The sequence below is a fragment of the Dreissena polymorpha genome, chromosome 9 (genome assembly GCF_020536995.1).
Source record: "Dreissena polymorpha isolate Duluth1 chromosome 9, UMN_Dpol_1.0, whole genome shotgun sequence".
NCBI lineage: Eukaryota > Metazoa > Mollusca > Bivalvia > Myida > Dreissenidae > Dreissena > Dreissena polymorpha.
In genome coordinates this window covers 39,170,208-39,191,276 of record NC_068363.1, presented here as the reverse complement: position 1 = coordinate 39,191,276, position 21,069 = coordinate 39,170,208, and the positions used below count along the sequence as shown (strand labels likewise).

Genomic DNA, 21,069 nt, shown 5'->3' with positions numbered 1-21,069 from the left:
TATTGTCCCCTACCGGTGAAACCGGAGGGGACTTATGGTTTGCGCTCCGTCTGTCACACTTTTCTGGATCCTGCGATAACTTTTAAAGTTCTTCATATTTTTTCATGAAACTTGAAACATGGATATGTGGAGATTATGCACGTCATTTAATTGTGTTCCTAGGTCAAGAATTTTGGTTGGTATGGGAACAAATAAAAAAAATAAATTCTGACAATGGTTTCACAGGTAGGGGACAATATTGCTTGGCAATCTCTTGTTAGACTCTGTATCTCAATTTTATTTTTTAAACGTCCTACAAAATATATAACTGTAATTTTTATAATTTTTCCCCAAAATATCTGGGAAAAGACTTGTTGTGTAAATATTTGATGATAAAAAATCCCAATTTGGCCTTTTTTGTCGATATTAAAATCCCAAATTTGCCACTTTTATAGATTAAAAAAGAGATGTGTTCGTCAGAAACACAATGCCCCCTATTGCGCCGCTTTGATTTTTTTTTTTTTTGACCTTGACGGATGACCTTTACCTTGAACTTCCACCACTCAAAATGTGCAGCTTCATGAGAACGACGCTTTGAAATTATTTTTTTTTAATTTTTTTTTTTACCTTTGACCTTGAAGGATGACCTTGACCTTGAACTTCCACCACTCAAAATGTGCAGCTTCATGAGATACAGATGCATGCCAAATATCAAGTTGCTATCTTCAATATTGAAAAAGTTATGGCCAATGTAAAAGTTTTCGGACGGACAGACACCATATATTTGACCTTGAAGGATGACCTTAACCTTCACCTTTCACCACTTAAAATGTGCAGCTCCATGAGATGCACATGCATGCCAAATATCAAGTTGCTATCTTCAAAATTGTAAAAGTTATGGCCAATGTTAAAGTTTCAGACAGACAGACGCCATATATTTGACATGTGACCTTGAAGGATGACCTTGACCTTCACCTTTCACCACTCAAAATGTTCAGCTCCATGAGATACACATGAGAAATATCAAGTTGCTATCTTCAATAGTGGAAAAGTTATGGCCATTAAAGTTTTCGGACGGACGGACAGACTGACATACACACATACTGACATACTGACACACTGACGGACAGTTCAACTGCTATATGCCACCCTACCGGGGGCATACAAATTTCAATTTGACCAGACTCCTTTTCGCAAAATGGCTGGAAAACCCCCCTGCAATATGGAGATTATGCACATCATTTTATTTTGTTCCTACATCAAGAATTCTGGTTGCTATGGCAACAAATAGACTAGATATATTGCTGAAAATGGTGGATCCTGCGATTACTTTAAAAGTTCTTCATATTTATTCATGAAACTTGAATGGCAATATGGAGATTATGCACTTCATTTCATTTTGTTCCTACGTCAAGAATTCTGGTTGCTATGACTAGAAATACAATGTATTGCTGAAAATGGTGGAGTTTTACCGGTAAGGGACCATATTGCTTGGCCATAGTCTTGTTAAATGAGTCTTGTTCTTAGAAACTGGGCTGAATGCATGTATGTAATGTGTCCTCCAACATTAGCCTGTGCAGTCTGCATAGGCTTATTGGGGAGGACACTTTCCGCTTTTATTGTATTTTTATAATTAAGGAAGTCTTGTCTTAGCAAAAATCCAGTTTAGGCGGACAGTGTCATCCCTGACGAGCCTGTGCAGACTGCACTGGCTAATTTGGAACAACACTTTACGCCCATGTGTTAAGCCCCTTTCTCCCACAGCAAGACTCTTTTATATCACTTTGTAGACACCCCATCAAGGTCAGCCTGGGACGAGGATGAGGATACGACGCCATTGAAGCATTCCAGCTGGGACCTGCCCACCCCCAGTGACCATGGCGACAGGGGAGGTGACTCAGCCTTCAGATCAGAAAGGAGCAAGGGAGGCAAGCGGTAGGGGAAATATTGTAAAAAAACAGCAATTTTGGCTTGTTCTGGCACAGCTTGTTTTCCTTCTTTACCAGGGGCCTGATATAGGCATAATGTGGCAATTTTCTCGAAACTTTGATTTTTTTCCATTTTCTCAGTTTTGTCAATATGTTATACCTCACAGCAAATCGCTCAGTCTTGTACTCAGATTAAGACTTGGCTTATGGCCAGTTCATACAGTTTGATCTTAGTTCATCATGAGCAATCAATCCATGAAAGTATCTTAAAAAATGTTGATTTATTCTGTGCAGAAAGTTCACCTACGCATTTTGGATTACATTTTAAACCCCCACTGCATGGCTGAACTACAGATAAGCAAAGCGTTAAAGGTTTTGGTTTATTTGGTTATTTCATTTTGTTAGCTTTTTTTCCCCCGCCAACGGCGGAGGGATATTGTTTTGGCGTTGTCCGTCCGTCCTTCCGTCCGTCTTTCCGTCCGTCTTTCCGCCTGTCCGTCCGGCACTTTTGTGTCCAGAGCCATATCTTGAAAGTGCTTTGCTGGATTTCATTGAAACTTGGTATGAGTATATATATAGATAAGAGGATGATGCACGCCAAATGGCATTGTACACCATCTGTTAATAACAGAGTTATGGCCCTTTGTATCTTAAAAAAATGCTTTTTTAGTGTCAAATATAACACTTTTGTGTCCAGAAGCATATTGGCGGTGGATATCAATTCAAAGAATTTGCTTGTTTTATTTTTTCTTTCCCACTATAAAATCCTTATCATAAAAATATCACTTGTTTACTAAATAATTCAATATAATAAGTTTTTGTGTTGTGTAACAGATAGGTTAAACATGCCAGGATTTCATCTGCAGACTTTTTATGGTATATACCAAATATATTGAATTCTTATTAACTTTCACAGAACATAAATTGACTTGTACTTACATGTATGATGATATGCTAATAAAGAAAACATCCCTTAGCAATTCAAATACCAATATACAATGATAGAAGGTCTAAGAATTCGGACGACACTCCAATGCCGACCCCAACATACAAGTACAATGAATGGGCTTCCGACAAGAAAAACATAAAGTTCACGCCAAGGGACTCGAGCAAAGAAGGAGGTATTCTTCACTCAATATCTGTATTAAATTTACATTCAATAAGGATATTAATAATTATGAATGTGTTCATAAATCTATGGTCATGATAACAACTGCTTTTTATGGTGTTTTCTAAGCGTGTTATTATCCCCCCTCCACCAATCTGAAGATGTAGCGGTTTATTTGTGACGCGTTCTGAGAAAACGGGGCTTAATGCATGTGCGTAAAGTGTCATCCCTGATTAGCATGTACAGGCTTATCAGGGACGGCACTTTCCGCTTTTATGGTATTTTTTGTTTAAAGGAAGTCTCTTCTACACGAAAATCCAGTTAAGGCGGAAAGTGTCGTCCCTGATTAGCCTGTGCGGACTCCAAAGGCAAATCTGGGATGACACTTTACGCTCATGCCCTATGCCCAGTTTTCTCAGAACAAGACACATTTGTTTGCTTATGAAAGTGTATCTCATTTGAAAAAGAGCTGAGCTGTTCATCAGTGTTTTATGTGTATTTGAAAATTATTGCGCAATTCAATATTCCACCTGAACTGTCCGGTAATGTAAATATACATGTCAATTCATTTTGAAAGATTTTATACCTGTTGCATGATTACTAGAGTGCAAAGTGCTTGACCCATTTATGCCTAGCGTCTAGAAAAAAGGCCTTTGCAAACAGCGTAGACCCAGATGAGACACCACATAATGTGGCGTCTCCTCTGGGTCTGTGCTGTTTGCTTAAAAGAATTTCTGTAAGAAATATTCTAAATATAGAAATAAATATACTAGACATCCCTAATTTTGGAAATAAATTGATCCAATTTAGAAGGATGGAAGAGTCCACTAGGCATAAATGGGTTAATCTGGGGTTGTGGTGAGTTCATTCTCTGTTTTGTAACAACATTGAGCGCGGATAAGTTCAGAAATTATATACAAGCCAGTACCACTACCTCTGCTTTGAGGGCAGTTGTTAGCTATGGGCATAAACATGCAGACTTAGTATTGGTTAACCACTTAAATTGGTTAAGTCTGCTCAGGAAAACAATCAGGTAAATGTCGTCAACATTTTGAGGGAAATACGTCTAAAGTACCGCAACAAAGAGGTTAAACAATTGTTTAGCCCTTTCTTGCTCAGAAGCCCATTGACAATTGCTATATACAACCAGCATAAAACCAGTTTAGGTTTTTGCTGTTTGCTGCTCATCAGTTTCTTGGAGTTGGAAAAAAAGCCTTTAAAACTTTAATTTGGTAAGAAAGGTCTTAAATTTAATTTCATTTTCAAAAGGACTACAGGCATCCCAAAGGGTGTATATAAGTGATAAAAGATTAAAGTAGCTTAGACTGTTAAATGTTTTCCACTTTTTTGACTTAAATTATTTTAAGAAACAAACAAATCAAAGAACATGCAAAAAGGTTTAAAGTTTAAATGCTTTTTAAGAAAAAGGCGACATGGAGTTTCGTGACGAGGAGGAGCGAGTAATCTGGGAGGAGGAGCAGAAGCGACTGGACCGCGAGTGGTACGGATTGGACGAGGGGTACGACCAGGAAAACAACCCGTTCTCAGGCATGTCCGAGACGTACAAGAAGAAGAAGGAGGAAGAGATTGAGAAGAGGAAGAAGAGCCGCATGTCGGCACGGCAACGCCAGATCAACAAGGTGGGTGGGGTAGAGTTGTAGGCATGGCAAAGCCAGATCAACAAGGTGGATGGGGTATGGTTATTGGCATGGCAATGTCAGATCAACAAGGTGGGTGGGGTAGAGTTGTAGGCATGGCAATGCCAGATCAACAAGGTGGGTAGGGTAGAGTTGTAGGCATGGCAATGCCAGATCAACAAGGTGGGTGGGGTATGGTTATTGGCATGGCAACGCCAGACTAAAAAGGTGGATGGGGTAGCGTGGTTGGCATGGCAATGCCAGATCAACAAGGTAGGTAGGGTAGGGTGGTAGGCATGGCAACGCCAGATCAACAAGGTGGGTAAGGTAGGGTTGTAGGCATGGCAATGCCAGATCAGCAAGGAGAGCAGGGTATGGTTATAGGCATGGCAACGCCAGACCAACAAGGTGGAAAGGGTAGGGTTGTAGACATGGCAATGTCAGATCAACAAGGTGGATGGGGTAGGGTTGTAGGAATGGCAATGTCAGATCAACAAGGTGGATGGGGTAGGGTTGTAGGCATGGCAATGCCAGATCAGCAAGGTGAGCAGGGTATGGTTATAGGCATGGCAACGCCAGACCAACAAGGTGGATGGGGTAGGGTTGTAGGCATGGCAATGTCAGATCAACAAGGTGGATGGGGTAGAGTTGTAGGCATGGCAATGTCAGATCAACAAGGTGGATGGGGTAGGGTTGTAGACATGGCAATGTCAGATCAACAAGGTGAATGGGGTAGGGTTGTAGGCATGGCAATGTCAGATCAACAATGTGGATGGGGTAGGGTTGTAGGCATGGCAATGTCAGATCAACAAGGTGGATGGGGTAGGGTTGTAGGCATGGCAATGTCAGATCAACAAGGTGGATGGGGTAGGGTTGTAGACATGGCAATGTCAGATCAACAAGGTGGATGGGGTAGGGTTGTAGACATGGTAATGTCCGATCAACAAGGTGGTTTGGGTAAGGTTGTAGAGATGGCAATGTCAGATCAACAAGATAGATAGGGTAGGGTTGTAGACATGGCAATGTCAGATCAACAAGGTGGATGGGGTAGGGTTGTAGACATGGCAATGTCAGATCAACAAGGTGGATGGGGTAGGGTTGTAGACATGGCAATGTCAGATCAACAAGGTGGATGGGGTAGGGTTGTAGATATGGCAATGTCAGATCAACAAGGTTGATGGGGTAGGGTTATAGGCATGGCAATGTCAGATCAACAAGGTTGATGGGGTAGGGTTGTAGGCATGGCAATTTCAGATCAACAAGGTGGATGGGGTAGGGTTGTAGACATGGCAAATCCAGACTAACAAGGTGGATGGGGTAGGGTTGTAGACATGGCAATGCCAGATCAACAAGGTGAATGGGGTAGAGTTGTAGGCATGGCAATATCAGATCAACAAGGTGGATGGGTAGGGTTGTAGGCATGGCAATGTCAGATCAACAATGTGGATGGGGTAGGGTTGTAGACATGGCAATGTCAGATCAACAAGGTGGATGGGGTAGGGTTGTAGACATGGCAATGTCAGATCAACAAGATGGATGGGGTAGGGTTGTAGGCATGGCAATGTCAGATCAACAAGGTGGATGGGGTAGGGTTGTAGACATGGCAATGTCAGATCAACAAGGTGGATGGGGTAGGGTTGTAGGCATGGCAATGTCAGATCAACAAGGTGGATGGGATAGGGTTGTAGGCATGGCAATGTCAGATCAACAAGGTGGATGGGGTAGGGTTGTAGGCATGGCAATGTCAGATCAACAAGGTGGATGGGGTAGGGTTGTAGGCATGGCAATGTCAGATCAACAATGTGGATGGGGTAGGGTTGTAGGCTAGTCCAAATTTTTGACGCTCTTAAATATTAAGCTACTTTTTATATGGGTAATATTTGGAGCGTACAAAGGGTGAAAGACCAATTATGTGGTGGGAATTTTTTGTTCTTTGTCTATATTGTTGCGCAAGGATTTTGTGCGCAACATTCAAGCCCCGATATAAGACACTTAATAACAACGGATTGCAATAATATTTACATACCTGTGTAGATAATTCATTTCTCGATAATGTTCAGTAAAAATTATGTAATGACACTTTGAATTTTGCACGCCTGAGCAATTTAAATCCAACCACTATTCAATTTTTCAATATCTCTCTATTCGCTCGCTGTGTAGATATAAATCGATAACACGACCTCGATGTTAAGCATCTGGTTTAAAGTGGAAGAATAAACAGCGTAAAATACAGTTTGCGTTCGTCTGTTGTGGTGCAGCGCGTTACATAGTAAACCGATGTTATACTTTTCTGGATTAATTTAGCATTGTTTTTTTTCTAAATTGACAACTAAAAAGTTCTGAAATAAAGTACATCTTTTATTTTTATACTGTACATAAATAATATTGATACAGATCGTACAGTATACCGTCCTTTGTAACGTAGAATGTAAGTACATAAAACAACACAGACAGAGGTGCGAAAAAGACATGCATAAACACTTCCTGAAACTTAGAACAGTGAATAGAAACTGCACCATATCTGTTTTGAACAAATGCTTATTAAATCGACAAAGATTAGCATACTAGATCTAGTTAGGTAAAAGTCGGTGTTAAAAGCTCATGTTAAATAAAATTACGCGTACACGTTACACCGTAATGCCTTCTTCTGATTGGTTCATATTTAAATCAGTTTCATGACATGGCTACAGGTCAGTGATTGTTTTGGGATTTAAGCAGAAGTTTAACTGAAGAATTTATGCCTTTCTAACTTCGAATCGACGATATTTGATGTAAAAATGAACTTCTGAATTAAAACTGAATGAGTTGGTAATGTTATTTTGCAATTTTACGCAAATTGATGAAAATTTAAACTTTCTGGTTTCCACCACAAAAAAGGTCCTTCAACGATGAGACGTTCCAAAGAATTTAGCCCATATAAAAAGTATCTCTAAATTCTTTGCGCACCTTATAAATGAGACTAGGTTGTAGGCATGGCAATGTCAGATCAACAAGGTGGATGGGGTAGGGTTGTAGACATGGCAATTTCAGATCAACAAGGTGGATGGTGTAGGGTTGTAGACATGGCAATGTCAGATCAACAAGGTGGATGGGGTAGGGTTGTAGGCATGGCAATGTCAGATCAACAAGGTGGATGGTGTAGGGTTGTAGACATGGCAATGTCAGATCAACAATGTGGATGGGGTAGGGTTGTAGGCATGGCAATGTCAGATCAACAAGGTGGATGGTGTAGGGTTGTAGACATGGCAATGTCAGATCAACAATGTGGATGGGGTAGGGTTGTAGACATGGCAATGTCAGATCAACAAGGTGGATGGTGTAGGGTTGTAGACATGGCAATGTCAGATCAACAATGTGGATGGGGTAGGGTTGTAGGCATGGCAATGTCAGATCAACAAGGTGGATGGGGTAGGGTTGTAGACATGGCAATGTCAGATCAACAAGGTGGATGGGGTATGGTTATAGGCATGGCAATGTCAGACCAACAAGGTGGATGGGGTAGGGTTGTAGACATGGCAATGTCAGATCAACAATGTGGATGGGGTAGGGTTGTAGACATGGCAATGTCAGATCAACAAGGTGAATGGGGTAGGGTTGTAGACATGGCAATGTCAGATCAACAAGGTGAATGGGGTAGGGTTGTAGACATGGCAATGTCAGATCAACAAGGTGGATGGGGTAGGGTTATAGGCATGGCAACGCCAGACTAGCAAGGTGGACTGGGTAGGGTTGTAGACATGGCAATGTCAGATCAACAAGGTGGATGGGGTAGGGTTGTAGACATGGCAATGTCAGATCAACAATGTGGATGGGGTAGGGTTGTAGACATGGCAATGTCAGATCAACAATGTGGATGGGGTAGGGTTGTAGACATGGCAATTTCAGATCAACAAGGTGGATGGGGTAGGGTTGTAGACATGGCAATGTAAGATCAACAAGGTGAATGGGGTAGGGTTGTAGACATGGCAATGTCAGATCAACAAGGTGGATGGGGTAGGGTTATAGGCATGGCAACGCCAGACTAGCAAGGTGGACTGGGTAGGGTTGTAGACATGGCAATGTCAGATCAACAAGGTGGATGGGGTAGGGTTGTAGACATGGCAATGTCAGATCAACAATGTGGATGGGGTAGGGTTGTAGACATGGCAATGCCAGATCAACAATGTGGATTGGGTAGCGTGGTAGACATGGCAACGCCAGATCAACAAGGTGGGTAACGTAGGGCTGTAGGAATGGCAATGCCAGATCAACAAGGTGGATCGGGTAGCGTGGTAGACATGGCAACGCCAGATCAACAAGGTGGGTAAGTAGGGCTGTAGGAATGGCAACGCCAGATCAACAAGGTGGATGGGGTATTCTTGTTGGAACAGCAACGCCAGATCAACAATGTGGGTGGGGTTGGTGTGTTGGCATGGCAACGCCAGATAAATAAGTTTGGTGGGGTAGGTTTGTAGGCCTGGCAACAACCAAATAGTAAGGTGGGTGTGATAGGGTTGCACGCATGGAAACACCAGATGAACAAGATGGGTGGGTATGTTTGTAGGCATGTTAAGGCCAGATCAAGTAGGGGGTGGGGATTGTTGTAGGCATGGCAATGATAGATCAACAAGATGTGCGGGTAGGTTTGTAAGCATTATAAGGCCAGATTAACAAGGGGGTTGGGTAGGTTTGTAGGCATGGGAAGGCCAAATCAAGAATGGGGGTGAGGATTGTTGTAGGCATGGCATGGCCAGATCAACAAGGTGGTTGGGTAGGTTTGTAGGCATGGGAAGGCCAGATCAAGATGGGGGTGGGGATTGTTGTAGGCATGGCAAGGCCAGATCAACAAGGTGGTTGGGTAGGTTTGTAGGCATGGGAAGGCCTGATCAAGATGGGGGTGGGGATTGTTGTAGGCATGGCAAGGCCAGATCAACAAGGTGGGTGGGTAGGTTTGTAGGCATGGGAAGGCCTGATCAAGATGGGGGTGGGGATTGTTGTAGGCATGGCAAGGCCAGATCAACAAGGTGGTTGGGTAGGTTTGTAGGCAGGGAAGGCCAGATCAAGATGGGGGGTGGGGATTGTTGTAGGCATGGCAAGGCCAGATCAACAAGGTGGGTGGGTAGGTTTGTAGGCATGGTAAGGAAGATTAGCAAGTGGGTTGGGAGTGTTGTTGGCATGGTAACTCCAGATCAACAAGGTGGGTGGGTAGTGTTGTTGGCATGGAAATGTCAAATCAACAATGTGGGGGAGGGGTTAGGGTGATTGTGTTTCAGGTGCAGGAATAGGACAAATTACATGCTGAATGTGGTATCCAAACACAGACTGTGCAACCTCTGAAGCGTCCTTGAGACATGTTGTCTAATTGGATTGGACTTTGTCAGACTATAAGTCAATCTGTCAGACATACATGGTTTATTGTGACAGTACTTTTCATTTCAATGTCTTGTCAGCTATATTGCCTGAATGCGTGCAAAGTTTGGTTAAGTCTGCCAAAATAAATGGTCTTTTTGTTGTGAGTTTTGCTCATGGTTAAAAAACATAAGGTTCATTTTGAAGTAAGAAAACCGACATAAAAGGTCTTACCTTATGTGTTCATTGATAATCATGTCATAAGCATTACATGTATATGAAAATAGGTATTCCATAACTGTGCACAGTTGAATTAATAATATATAAAATAATATTTTTTTATACAAAATCCACAAATTTATTGGTATAAAGGCATACTGGCTCACAAATTATATGGTTAAAAATTATGAAATATTCTAAGTTAAACATGTGAGAGCAGCCCCTGTGGACTGGTCAACACCAACGATAATATGAATATGATATTTGAAAAATCTTCACATGTACAAATATTCAAAGACATATACATTTATTATACTTAAAACCTTCTTGAAAACTTTAAGACTAAGAAATTGTTCTGATTAAGTAAATTGGTAAAAAATATCCCCAGACTTTTCTGGGCTCAACCCGGCGTCTTTTGAGCAACACCCTGTACCTTTTGTAATCTTAGACCTTTCCTTATCATGATTAATGCTTTACTACTTACAAAATCTGAGATATGAACACACTTACATGTGAATGCTTTACTTTTGACACAGTCCAAGACATTAACACACATTATTTTATTAATGCCTTACTTTTGCCACTGTCCAAGACATTAACTAACACTATTTTATGAATTCTTTACTTTTGCCACAGTCCAAGACATTAACAAACACTATTTTATGAATTATTTACTTTTGCCACAGTCCAAGTCATTAACAAACACTATTTTATGAATTCTTTACTTTTGCCACAGTCCAAGACATTAACACTATTTTATGAATTCTTTACTTTTGACACAGTCCAAGACATTAACAAACACTATTTTATGAATTCTTCTTTTGACACAGTCCAAGACATTAACAAACACTATTTTATGAATTCTTTACTTTTGACACAGTCCAAGACATTAACAAACATTATTTTATGAATGCCTTACTTTTGACACAGTCAAAGACATTAACAAACACTATTTTATGAATGCTTTACTTTTGACACATTCCAAGACCTTAACACATACTATTTTAGCTACATTTTCATTCCTCTAGGACATAGAGCTGTGGGAGACCAATCGAATGCTGCGCAGTGGTGTAGTCGAGAAATTGAACTACGACGATGATTTTGAGGATGAGAATGAGGCTCGTGTGCACTTGCTTGTACACAACATTGTACCGCCATTCCTTGATGGAAGAATTGTGTTCACCAAGCAACCTGAACCTGTTGTGCCTATAAAGGTTAGAGGGACATTTTGACTTTGTTGGTATGAACAAAATATGTTTTAATGTGGTTGTATTTTACCTTCCTTTAGACATATCAATTCAGTAAATGTCCAATATGTGTTAAATATTCACAAATTTAATAAATCATGCTTTGCTATTGATTATTTTAAACTTAGTCCAAAATGAACATCTGACCAGTATTTTTTCATCTCAAAACAATTATTTATTGCAGCATTCAGATAAATAAGACTTTTGGTGTAATAATTGTTGTAAATTATTATGAAATGAAATACTAGTATGTTGTTAATTTTGTTTACCCTTTTACCCACACTCTCATTGATATCAGCATTTGTGCTGGATACACTTTTTTAAAGTAAGCTGGACTCTTGCCTGTTATTAAAGGGGTCTTTTCACGTGTTGGTAAATTGACACAATTGAAAAAAGTTGTTTCAGATTCGCAAATTTTCGTTGTAAGTTTTATAGTTGTGAGGAAACAATAATACTGAACATTTAATTTACCATGCTCTAAAATATCCATTATATGCATCTTTTTACGATTTAAAAACCTGAAAATTATAAAGCCTTGCAAGGCGATTGAATAATTTGGAAAGTTCTGTTGTTGTTGTTATATTTTGGGATACTACAAGGAAAGCTTATATAAAGTATAAAATACATCTCTCATTGTATGAGCACGGGTGGCCGAGTGGTCTAAGCGATAGACTTTTACTCCAGTGGTCAGTGGTTCAAGCCCAGTTGAGGGTTACTTTTTTTAATTTCTTTAATTTTATTCTTGTTTTTTACTGGAGCTTTGTAGATCCAATGTTAACATTTATCAATATAAAGCATTTAATGACAAACTTCATGCCAAAATCTGTGAAAAGGCCCCTTTAGGACCCAGCTTGTCTATTATTCAGGACCCCACATCAGACATGGCTGTGAACTCAAGGAAGGGCTCCGCTGTTGTGCGGACCCACAGGGAGCAGAAGGAAAGGAAGAAGGCCCAGAAGAAAGAGTGGGAGCTGGCAGGGACCAGAATAGGGGACATCATGGGTGTAAAAAAGAAGGAGGAAGAGGTAAGACATTGCGCCTATTCTTTGAATTTTTTTTTAGTTCCTGCATGTAGTTCAAACAGTTGTAACGCTTACTAACATTGTACTTTTAGATACTTGAATTGTTTTGTAGTTGCTCTTTGGGTTTACTTCATTTCATGGTGTCTTCAAAAGGTATTATTCTATTGCTCTGGTATTTATTTTACTAATTAAGTTATGAAATTGAATAAAAGGAATTCTGTTTTATGGCTTTTTTATTTGAATAACTAAGACCTAGATAAATTTAAAGAGAGAATCGTGTTTTGTATCAATATCAGGTGGAATTCTGTTTTATGGCTTTTTTATTTGAATAACAAAGAACTAGATAAATTTTAAGAGATAATCTTGTTTTGTATCACTTTCAGGATGAGAGGGAGGAGAGGGACTACAAAGTGGACCACAAGTTTGCCGACCTGCTGCAGGAGAAGACCGAGGCCGTCAGTGAGTTTGCCAAGAAGAGAACACTGGCTCAGCAGCGCCAGTACCTGCCCATATTTGCTGTCAGAAATGAGGTCAGTACCAGGGAGGCTCTTTAACCCTTTACCACTTAGATAAGTACTTAACCCTTTACCACTTAGATAAGTACTTAACCCTTTACCACTTAGATAAGTACTTAACCCTTTACCACTTAGATACGTATTTAACTCTTTACCACTTAGATACGTATTTAACCCTTTACCACTTAGATACGTATTTAACCCTTTACCACTTAGATATGTATTTAACCCTTTACCACTTAGATACGTATTTAACCCTTTACCACTTAGATACGTATTTAACCATTTACCACCTAGATACATATTTAACCCTTTACCACTTAGATATGTATTTAACCCTTTACCACTTAGATACGTATTTAACCCTTTACCACTTAGATACATATTTAACCCATTACCACTTAGATACGTATTTTGCTGCATTTGTAGTCCCTCAAAAATTTACATTTCATTAACGACTTCTTACTAGATTATAATTTTAAAGGCTTTATTTCCAACCCTTAGATACTGATGAGCAGCAAACAGCATAATACCTGAACAGACTACGAGTCTTGCAGGCTGTTCTGGTTTTATGCTGTTTGCACATAGTAATTAGCTCATCTATTTTTTGAAAAAAAATTATGAGCTATTGTCATCACCTTGGCGTCGGCGTCTGCGTCGGCGTCCGGTTAAGTTTTGCGTTTAGGTCAACTTTTCTCATAAAGTATCAATGCTATTGCATTCAAACTTGGTACACTTACTTACTATCATGAGGGGACTAGGCAGGCAAAGTTAAATAACTCTGGTGTGCATTTTGACAGAATTATGTGCCCTTTTTATACTTAGAAAATTGAAAATTTTGGTTAAGTTTTGTGTTTAGGTCCATTTTATTCCTTAAGCATCAAAGCTATTCTTTCATACTTGCAACACTTACTAACTATCATAAGGGGACTGTGCAGGCAAAGTAATGTAACTCTGACTGGCATTTTGACATAATTATGTGCCCTTTTTATACTTAGAAAATTGAAAATTTGGTTAAGTTTTGTGTTTAGGTCCACTTTATTCCTAAAGTATGAAAGCTATTGCTTTCATACGTGCAACACTTACTAACTATCATAAGGGGACTGTGCAGGCAAAGTTATGTAACTCTGACTGGCATTTTGACGGATTTATGGGCCCTTTATACTTAAAAAATTTGAAAATTTGGTTCAGTTTTGTGTTTTGGTCCACTTTACCCCTAAAGTATCATAGATATTGCTTTCATACTTGGAACACTCGCAAACTATCATAAGGGGACAGTTAAGGACAAGTTGCATAATTATGGTTGTCATTTTTACGGAATTATGGCCCGTTTTTGACTTAGAAACTTTGAATATATGGTTAAATTTTGTGTTTCGGTCCACTTTACTTCTAAAGTATCAAGGCTATTGCTTTCAAACTTCAAATCCTTTCATGCTATCATGAGGTTACTGTACCTTGCAAGTTGAATTTTACCTTGACCTTTGAATGACCTTGACTCTCAAGGTCAAATTATTAATTTTGCTAAAATTGCCATAACTTCTTTATTTATGATTAGATTTGATTGATACTTTGACAAAACAACTCTAACATGACAAACCACAATAGACTCCACCTAAACCATCCCCCACGCCCCCTCCCCCCCTCCCATTTTTTTTTTAAAGATCATCTAATAAATGACCACCACACCATCACACTATACCCGCCCAACCCCCCCCCCCCCCCCAATTATTTTTTTTTTAAACATGGTCAAAAAACACAAATATTTATTTATATCATTTTATTTTTGAAATACCGTCCAACCATCCCACCCAAGAATCTCCCCCCCCCCCTCATATTTTTTCTTGCATTTTTTCTGTCATTTTTGGAAGATAATGTAATAAATGACCACACCTCCACACTATACACCCCTCTCCTCTCCACCACTCCCTCCTTTGTGATTGAAATTGAGATAGGTCCCTTCACCTTTAAAAATAAAAATAGATGAGCGGTCTGCACCCGCAAGGCAGTGCTCGTGTTTTAACTTTGCTTCTGAGTAGGAAAGGATTAATGACATGCTCTCAGAAATTGTTCATCTCTAGCTGTCATGACAGTTTAGTAAGATATTTTTTTCAGAGGAAATTTGCTCTCATTTGTTTTGAATGCGACTTTGAATATGCAAATTTGTTTTTATTCATTGACGAAGGTAAGCAATAAACCCTGTACATTAATATTTACATCTTCTAATCTTTGATTGCTAAAAACTTTCAAATTAATGTAAAGGAACTTTGCCAGTTTGGTTGCCAGAGGTGAATAAAAAGCAGTGATCAGAAGGAATTATTTGCACTTGCTGCTGTGGTTGATAGCAAACAAGTACATGTACTTGTTGTCTTTGATGATCAGTCTGAAAAAATGTTTTGAGGTAATATTCCCTGGAATCAAAGTGGGAGTCATTAATCAATACAATCTGAAGAAAAACATTGTTGGGAAAGTTAACATCAGCATTATTTTGCAAATTGATAACAACTTGCCACAAATGATAACGTTTGGATAATAGTGCGTTTTGTGCAACAATTTTGTCCATTCAGGTAAATTGTCAATAATGAGCATTAAGGAGTTTGTGAAGAGTATATTTATATTCCAATAAAAAAACTTGTGTATGTATTATGGCAATCAGTGTTGATGATAAGCCCTTCGTCTGTGTCCAAACATGTATAATTGAGGGCATCCATACCTGTGACCCATCTAGTCTTGTTTATTCATGCAATTTTATTTGATATCATTCCAGCTGTTAAATATCATCCGTGATAACAGTGTAATAGTGATAGTGGGAGAAACTGGCTCAGGAAAGACTACTCAGCTTACACAGGTTACTTAATTGTCTCCCTTGAAAGAAATTTATTTTATTTATTTTTAAATTTATTTATTTTATTATAAATATAAATACATGTAACTTTTTACATTACATACAAGTACAACATAAATTTAATCTGAAATTATGCTTGTGACTCATATTTATGTTGGCTATTGTTTCAGTATTTACACGAGGATGGGTACACCAAGTACGGTATGATTGGTTGTACGCAACCTCGGCGCGTGGCAGCCATGTCCGTCGCTAAGAGAGTCTCAGAGGAGATGGGGGTCAAACTCGGCGATGAGATTGGTTACGCTATACGATTTGAAGACTGTACAAATGAGGTGAGATTTAACGCACCATTTATTAACCCTTCAATTTAAGGCGAATTTGTAATCTTTATAGTCCATTGCAGTAATGAGAAGAAATAGGCCGTGCTCTGTGAAAAAATGGTTTAATGCATGTGCGTAAAGTGTTGTCCCAGATTAGCCTGTACACTTTCCGCCTAAACTTGACTATAACAGCGGAAAGTTTCATCCCTGAATATCTGGGACGACACTACGCACATACATGTGCATTAAACCCCCTTTTACCAGAGCGCGCCAAAATATTTTCGTAAGTTAGAGTTTTGAAGATAAATCTTTTTTTTAAGCAAATGCATTCATACATTTAGTTATACTTTATGTGAAAATATACTTGCATTCATTGCTTTTAATGATTGATTTTTTTTGATTTTTTCCAAAATTGTGTAATAGCTATTATAGAAAGTAACCGTGTTTTCTGCATAATGTATTTCAAAGAAATAGACGCTTGCATTATCACCTGATTGTTGACTGTGTTTCAGAAAAAAATAATCAACTACATGACAGACGGTGTCCTTTGTTTCAGAAAACAATAATCAAGTACATGATGGACGGTATCTTTTGTTTTAGAAAACAATAATCAAGTACATGACTGACTGTATCTTTTGTTTCAGAAAACAATGATCAAGTACATGATGGACGGTATCTTTTGTTTTAGAAAACAATAATCAAGTACATGACAGACAGTATCTTTTGTTTCAGAAAACAATAATAAAATACATGACTGACGGTATCTTGCTGCGAGAGTCGTTGCGCGAGTCTGACCTGGACCACTACAGCGCCATAGTGATGGACGAGGCACACGAGCGGTCCCTTAACACTGACGTACTGTTCGGACTGCTGAGAGACGTGAGTCACTTCTATAGGCTTGTTAATTTGTAGGATTTCAATGTTAACCCTTTCAGTGCTGGAACCGAATTTTGAAGGCCTTTGCAAACAGTTTGGATTCAGATGAGACGCCACAAAACGTGGCGTCTCATCAGGATCCAAACTGTTTGCTATTCTGATAGTATTCTTTGAAAAAAATCGAAGAAAATGCTTATTTAAGAAATTCAGCAGACAACATTTTAGCAGACGACAAATTTCCCAGCATGCAAAGGGTTAAAGCCTCGTTCTGGGAACATTAGGCATAATGCATGTGTGATAAGTGTCAACCCAGATCAGCCTGTGCAGTCCTCACAGTCTAATCAGGGATTGCACTTTCAGCTTTTATAGAATATTTTCGTTTATAGAAAGTCACTCCTTAATGAAAATCCAGTTTAGGCCGGAATGTTCTTCCTCATAAGCCTGTGCAGACTGCACAAGCTAGTCTGGGATAATACTTCTTGCACATGCATAAAGCACTATGTGCACAGAGACAATCTCATAGACATTGGTCATTTCTTGATAACTAACTATCTACCGTGTTTGTCAGTTTGGCATTAAAAGTCATTATCCAGAACACTTTGCAGTTGGATTACAATGATTATAAATATGTACAGGAGACTTTCCAGTCCAGCTGTTACCATTGGTATTTGGTTCTCTTTGAGAAGCTTCATGTTTTATGAAGAAAAAACTCATAAGTTATGCGGCAAAAGGAGCTTGAAGCTGTGCCTATTTAAGCAGTGTCATGCAAAAATCTATAAGCCTGTGATAAGCCAGTGCAATTTTGCACGCGCTACTTTGTCCGCTAAATAGTGACACAAGGGTTCAAGGTGTAACTAGTAGACAGAGTAGCTAATGATCGGTTTACATGGTCACGCAGGTTGGTCTGTAGCTATTCTGACCATATGTCATTACACCCATTTTGCACTATGCGACCCATTGTTTGTTTATCAAGTGTGTGGTCACTTTTAGGTAGATCGGTTACAATCTTTATTTAAAATCAGTGGCCATGATTATAGGTGGTTGCTAGGCGCCATGACTTGAAGCTGATCGTCACGTCAGCCACAATGGATGCTGGGAAGTTTGCTCATTTCTTTGGCAACGTGCCAACATACACGATACCTGGAAGAACGTTTCCTGTGGAGATTATGTATGCAAAGAACCCTGTGGAGGATTATGTGGACGCAGCTGTGAAGCAGTCCCTGCAGATCCACCTCATGGGGAATGAAGGTAGGAATAAGTAGGAAATATTGTCACACATCTAAGCCATACAATTGTAAAAATAATAATAATATATTACATTAGTAGATATATGAAAAATTGTACTGTGCAATTGAAGTAATTTAATCACACGCAAAACTTTTGCTTTAAAGGGACTTGGCCAAATGACAATAAAAAAACATATGAAAGATTACAAAAAGAATGGGTATATCATTACACGCATGACTAAGAAAAATGTTCAGCATATTGAAATTTACAAAATGGTAAACAAAGAAAGCATTTAAAATACATAAAAATATAGGAAATCTTAATTGTGTGGTGGTTAAGCATTTTGTTTTGCTTCTAAAAAGTAACAACCTATACACTTGCTTGTTATCCCCCGCCATAGGCGAAGGAATATTGGTGTTGTCCGTCCGTCCGTCTGTCCGTCAGTCCATCTTTCCGTCCGTCCGTCCGGAGCCATGTCTTGGAAGTGCTTTGGAATATTTCATTGAAACTTGGTATGAATATATATATGGATAAGAGGATGATGCACGCCAAAAGGCATTGTATACCATCTGTTAATAACGGTTATGGACCTTTGTATCTTGAAAATATGCTTTTTAATATTAGCTTAGAGCTTTATCTTTATTAACACATGAGCCAGAGCCACGAAACTTGCCATAGTTGTTCTCAATTATCTGGGGGTGCTTCACATTCAACACCCATAATCCTAGGGGCTAAGGTCAAGGTCACACATTGAGGTCAAAGGGCGTTGTCCATCCGTCAAGAAACTTTTGTGTCCAGAAGCATATTGGAGGGGGATATCAATTCAACGAATTTGCTTGTTTAAGTGACATTTACATTGACTATTGTAATTGGTTAGTATATTTTTGTGTTTGCCAGGTGACATCCTGGTGTTCATGCCAGGGCAGGAGGATATTGAGGTCACCTGTGATCTGCTCTCAGGTATGACATATCGTCGCTGTCGTTCTCAAACCTCGTAGCTCCAAAATGCCAACTTTTCAGGAGAGAGAAAAAAACGACAATTCGTCCTGATAGGAAACTTCGTAGTTGCAAATAAAAAAAATTATAAAAACCTTTTTGTCAAATTTGTCCAAACGAAACGACGTACCTATAGGTGAAATGGCGTCGCTACGACTTTTCGCCGGGAAAAAAGCCAACAATCATTCTTAAACATTTTGTCACGTGGCTTTTTCAAGGGCTCTGATTGGCGTAGCGTAGAGCTACGAGATATAGCACAAAACACGCGCCAGACTTAATATATTCGGAAAAGACGAAAAAAATATTTTGAAAATTTTGGAGCTACGAGGTTTGAGAACGACAGCGACGATATGTTGATTTATGTTTTGATATGCGTATGCTTTTGAAAGAATAAGGTTTTCTTAAGGGTTTGCTTTGTTTGCTTTTTTCGAAGTATTATGTTTGTACTGGAAAGACTCGACACAGAAAGACACTGTTTATTGTCCCCTACCAGTTTCACCGGAGGGGACCTATGGTTTGCGCTCTGTCTGTCAGTCTGTCAGTCAGTCAGTCAGTCACACTTTTCTGGATCCTGCGATAACCTTTAAAGTTCTTAATATTTTTTCATGAAACTTAAAACATGGATAGATGGCAATATGGGCATTATGCACGTCATTTCATTTTGTTCCTACGCCAAAAATTCTGGTTGCTATGGAAACAAATAGACTAGAAATACTGCTGAAAATGGGGATTTTCTGGATCCTGCGATAACTTTAAAAGTTCTTAATATTTTTTCATGAAACTTCAAACATGGATAGATGGCAATATGGGCATTATGCACGTCATTTTATTTTGTTCCTACACCAAAAATTCTGGTTGCTATGGCAACAAATATTTAAAAAACCTGACAATGGTGGATTTTCTGACAATGGTGGAGCTGGTAGTGGACAATATTGCTTGGCAATAGTCTTGTTTCAAATAATTTGATGATGTTTTTAGAGTGACTATTCACCAAATAGTTTGAGATATAGTAACCCAAATGTTTGCATGGTCATCTGCCTAACACTCTGGCCAAATTAAACGTAAATACTCTCTGTATCACTGTTTCTTCCACAAGTAAAACACCTCCCTATCACCGTTTCTTATACAGGTAAAACCTCTCCGTATCACTGTTTTTATACAGGTTAATCCTGTCAGTATTACTGTTTTTATACAGGTTAAACCTGTCCGTATCAGATTCACTGTTTCTTCTAAAGATAAAACCTCTCCGTCTGTATCACTGTTTCTTCTACAGGTAAAACCTCTCAGTATCACTGTTTCTTCTACAAGTAAAACCTGTCCTTATCACTGTTTCTTCTACAGGTAAAACCTCTCAGTATCACTGTTTCTTCTACAAGTAAAACCTGGCCTTTTTCATGAAACTTCAAACATGGATAGATGGCAATATGGGCATTATGCACGTCATTTCATTTTGTTCCTACGCCAAAAATTCTGGTTGCTATGGCAACAAATATTTAAAAAATCTGACAACGGTGGAATTTCTGACAATGGTGGAGCCGGTAGGGGACAATATTGCTTGGCAATAGTCTTGTTTCAAATGATTTGATGATGTTTTTAGCGTGACTATTCACCAAATAGTTTGAGATATAGTAACCCAAATGTTTGCATGGTCATCTGCCTAACACTCTGGCCAAATTAAACGTAAAAACTCTCTGTATCACTGTTTCTTCCACAAGTAAAACACCTCCGTATCACCGTTTCTTATACAGGTAAAACCTCTCCGTATCACTGTTTTTATACAGGTTAAACCTGTTTGTATCAGATTCACTGTTTCTTCTACAGGTAA

At 39.0% G+C, this 21,069-nt stretch overlaps 1 protein-coding gene across 2 annotated transcripts in view; it reads left to right on the top strand.

Moving 5' to 3' along the window:
* The window catches only part of LOC127845144 (pre-mRNA-splicing factor ATP-dependent RNA helicase PRP16-like), a 116,543-nt gene that overhangs the window by 9,814 nt on the left and 85,660 nt on the right, over positions 1 to 21,069 (top strand). The window contains exons 5-15 of one of the 2 annotated variants that reach the window (XM_052375866.1): positions 1,770 to 1,914; positions 2,916 to 3,028; positions 4,438 to 4,655; positions 11,228 to 11,413; positions 12,313 to 12,471; positions 12,852 to 12,998; positions 15,748 to 15,828; positions 15,996 to 16,157; positions 16,878 to 17,024; positions 18,059 to 18,269; positions 19,146 to 19,208. In XM_052375866.1, the coding sequence (XP_052231826.1) occupies positions 1,770 to 1,914; positions 2,916 to 3,028; positions 4,438 to 4,655; positions 11,228 to 11,413; positions 12,313 to 12,471; positions 12,852 to 12,998; positions 15,748 to 15,828; positions 15,996 to 16,157; positions 16,878 to 17,024; positions 18,059 to 18,269; positions 19,146 to 19,208 (1,632 nt within the window). Of the gene's footprint in view, positions 1 to 1,769; positions 1,915 to 2,912; positions 3,029 to 4,437; positions 4,656 to 11,227; positions 11,414 to 12,312; positions 12,472 to 12,851; positions 12,999 to 15,747; positions 15,829 to 15,995; positions 16,158 to 16,877; positions 17,025 to 18,058; positions 18,270 to 19,145; positions 19,209 to 21,069 lie in introns of both variants that reach the window. The other variant, XM_052375865.1, reaches the window with a different exon arrangement.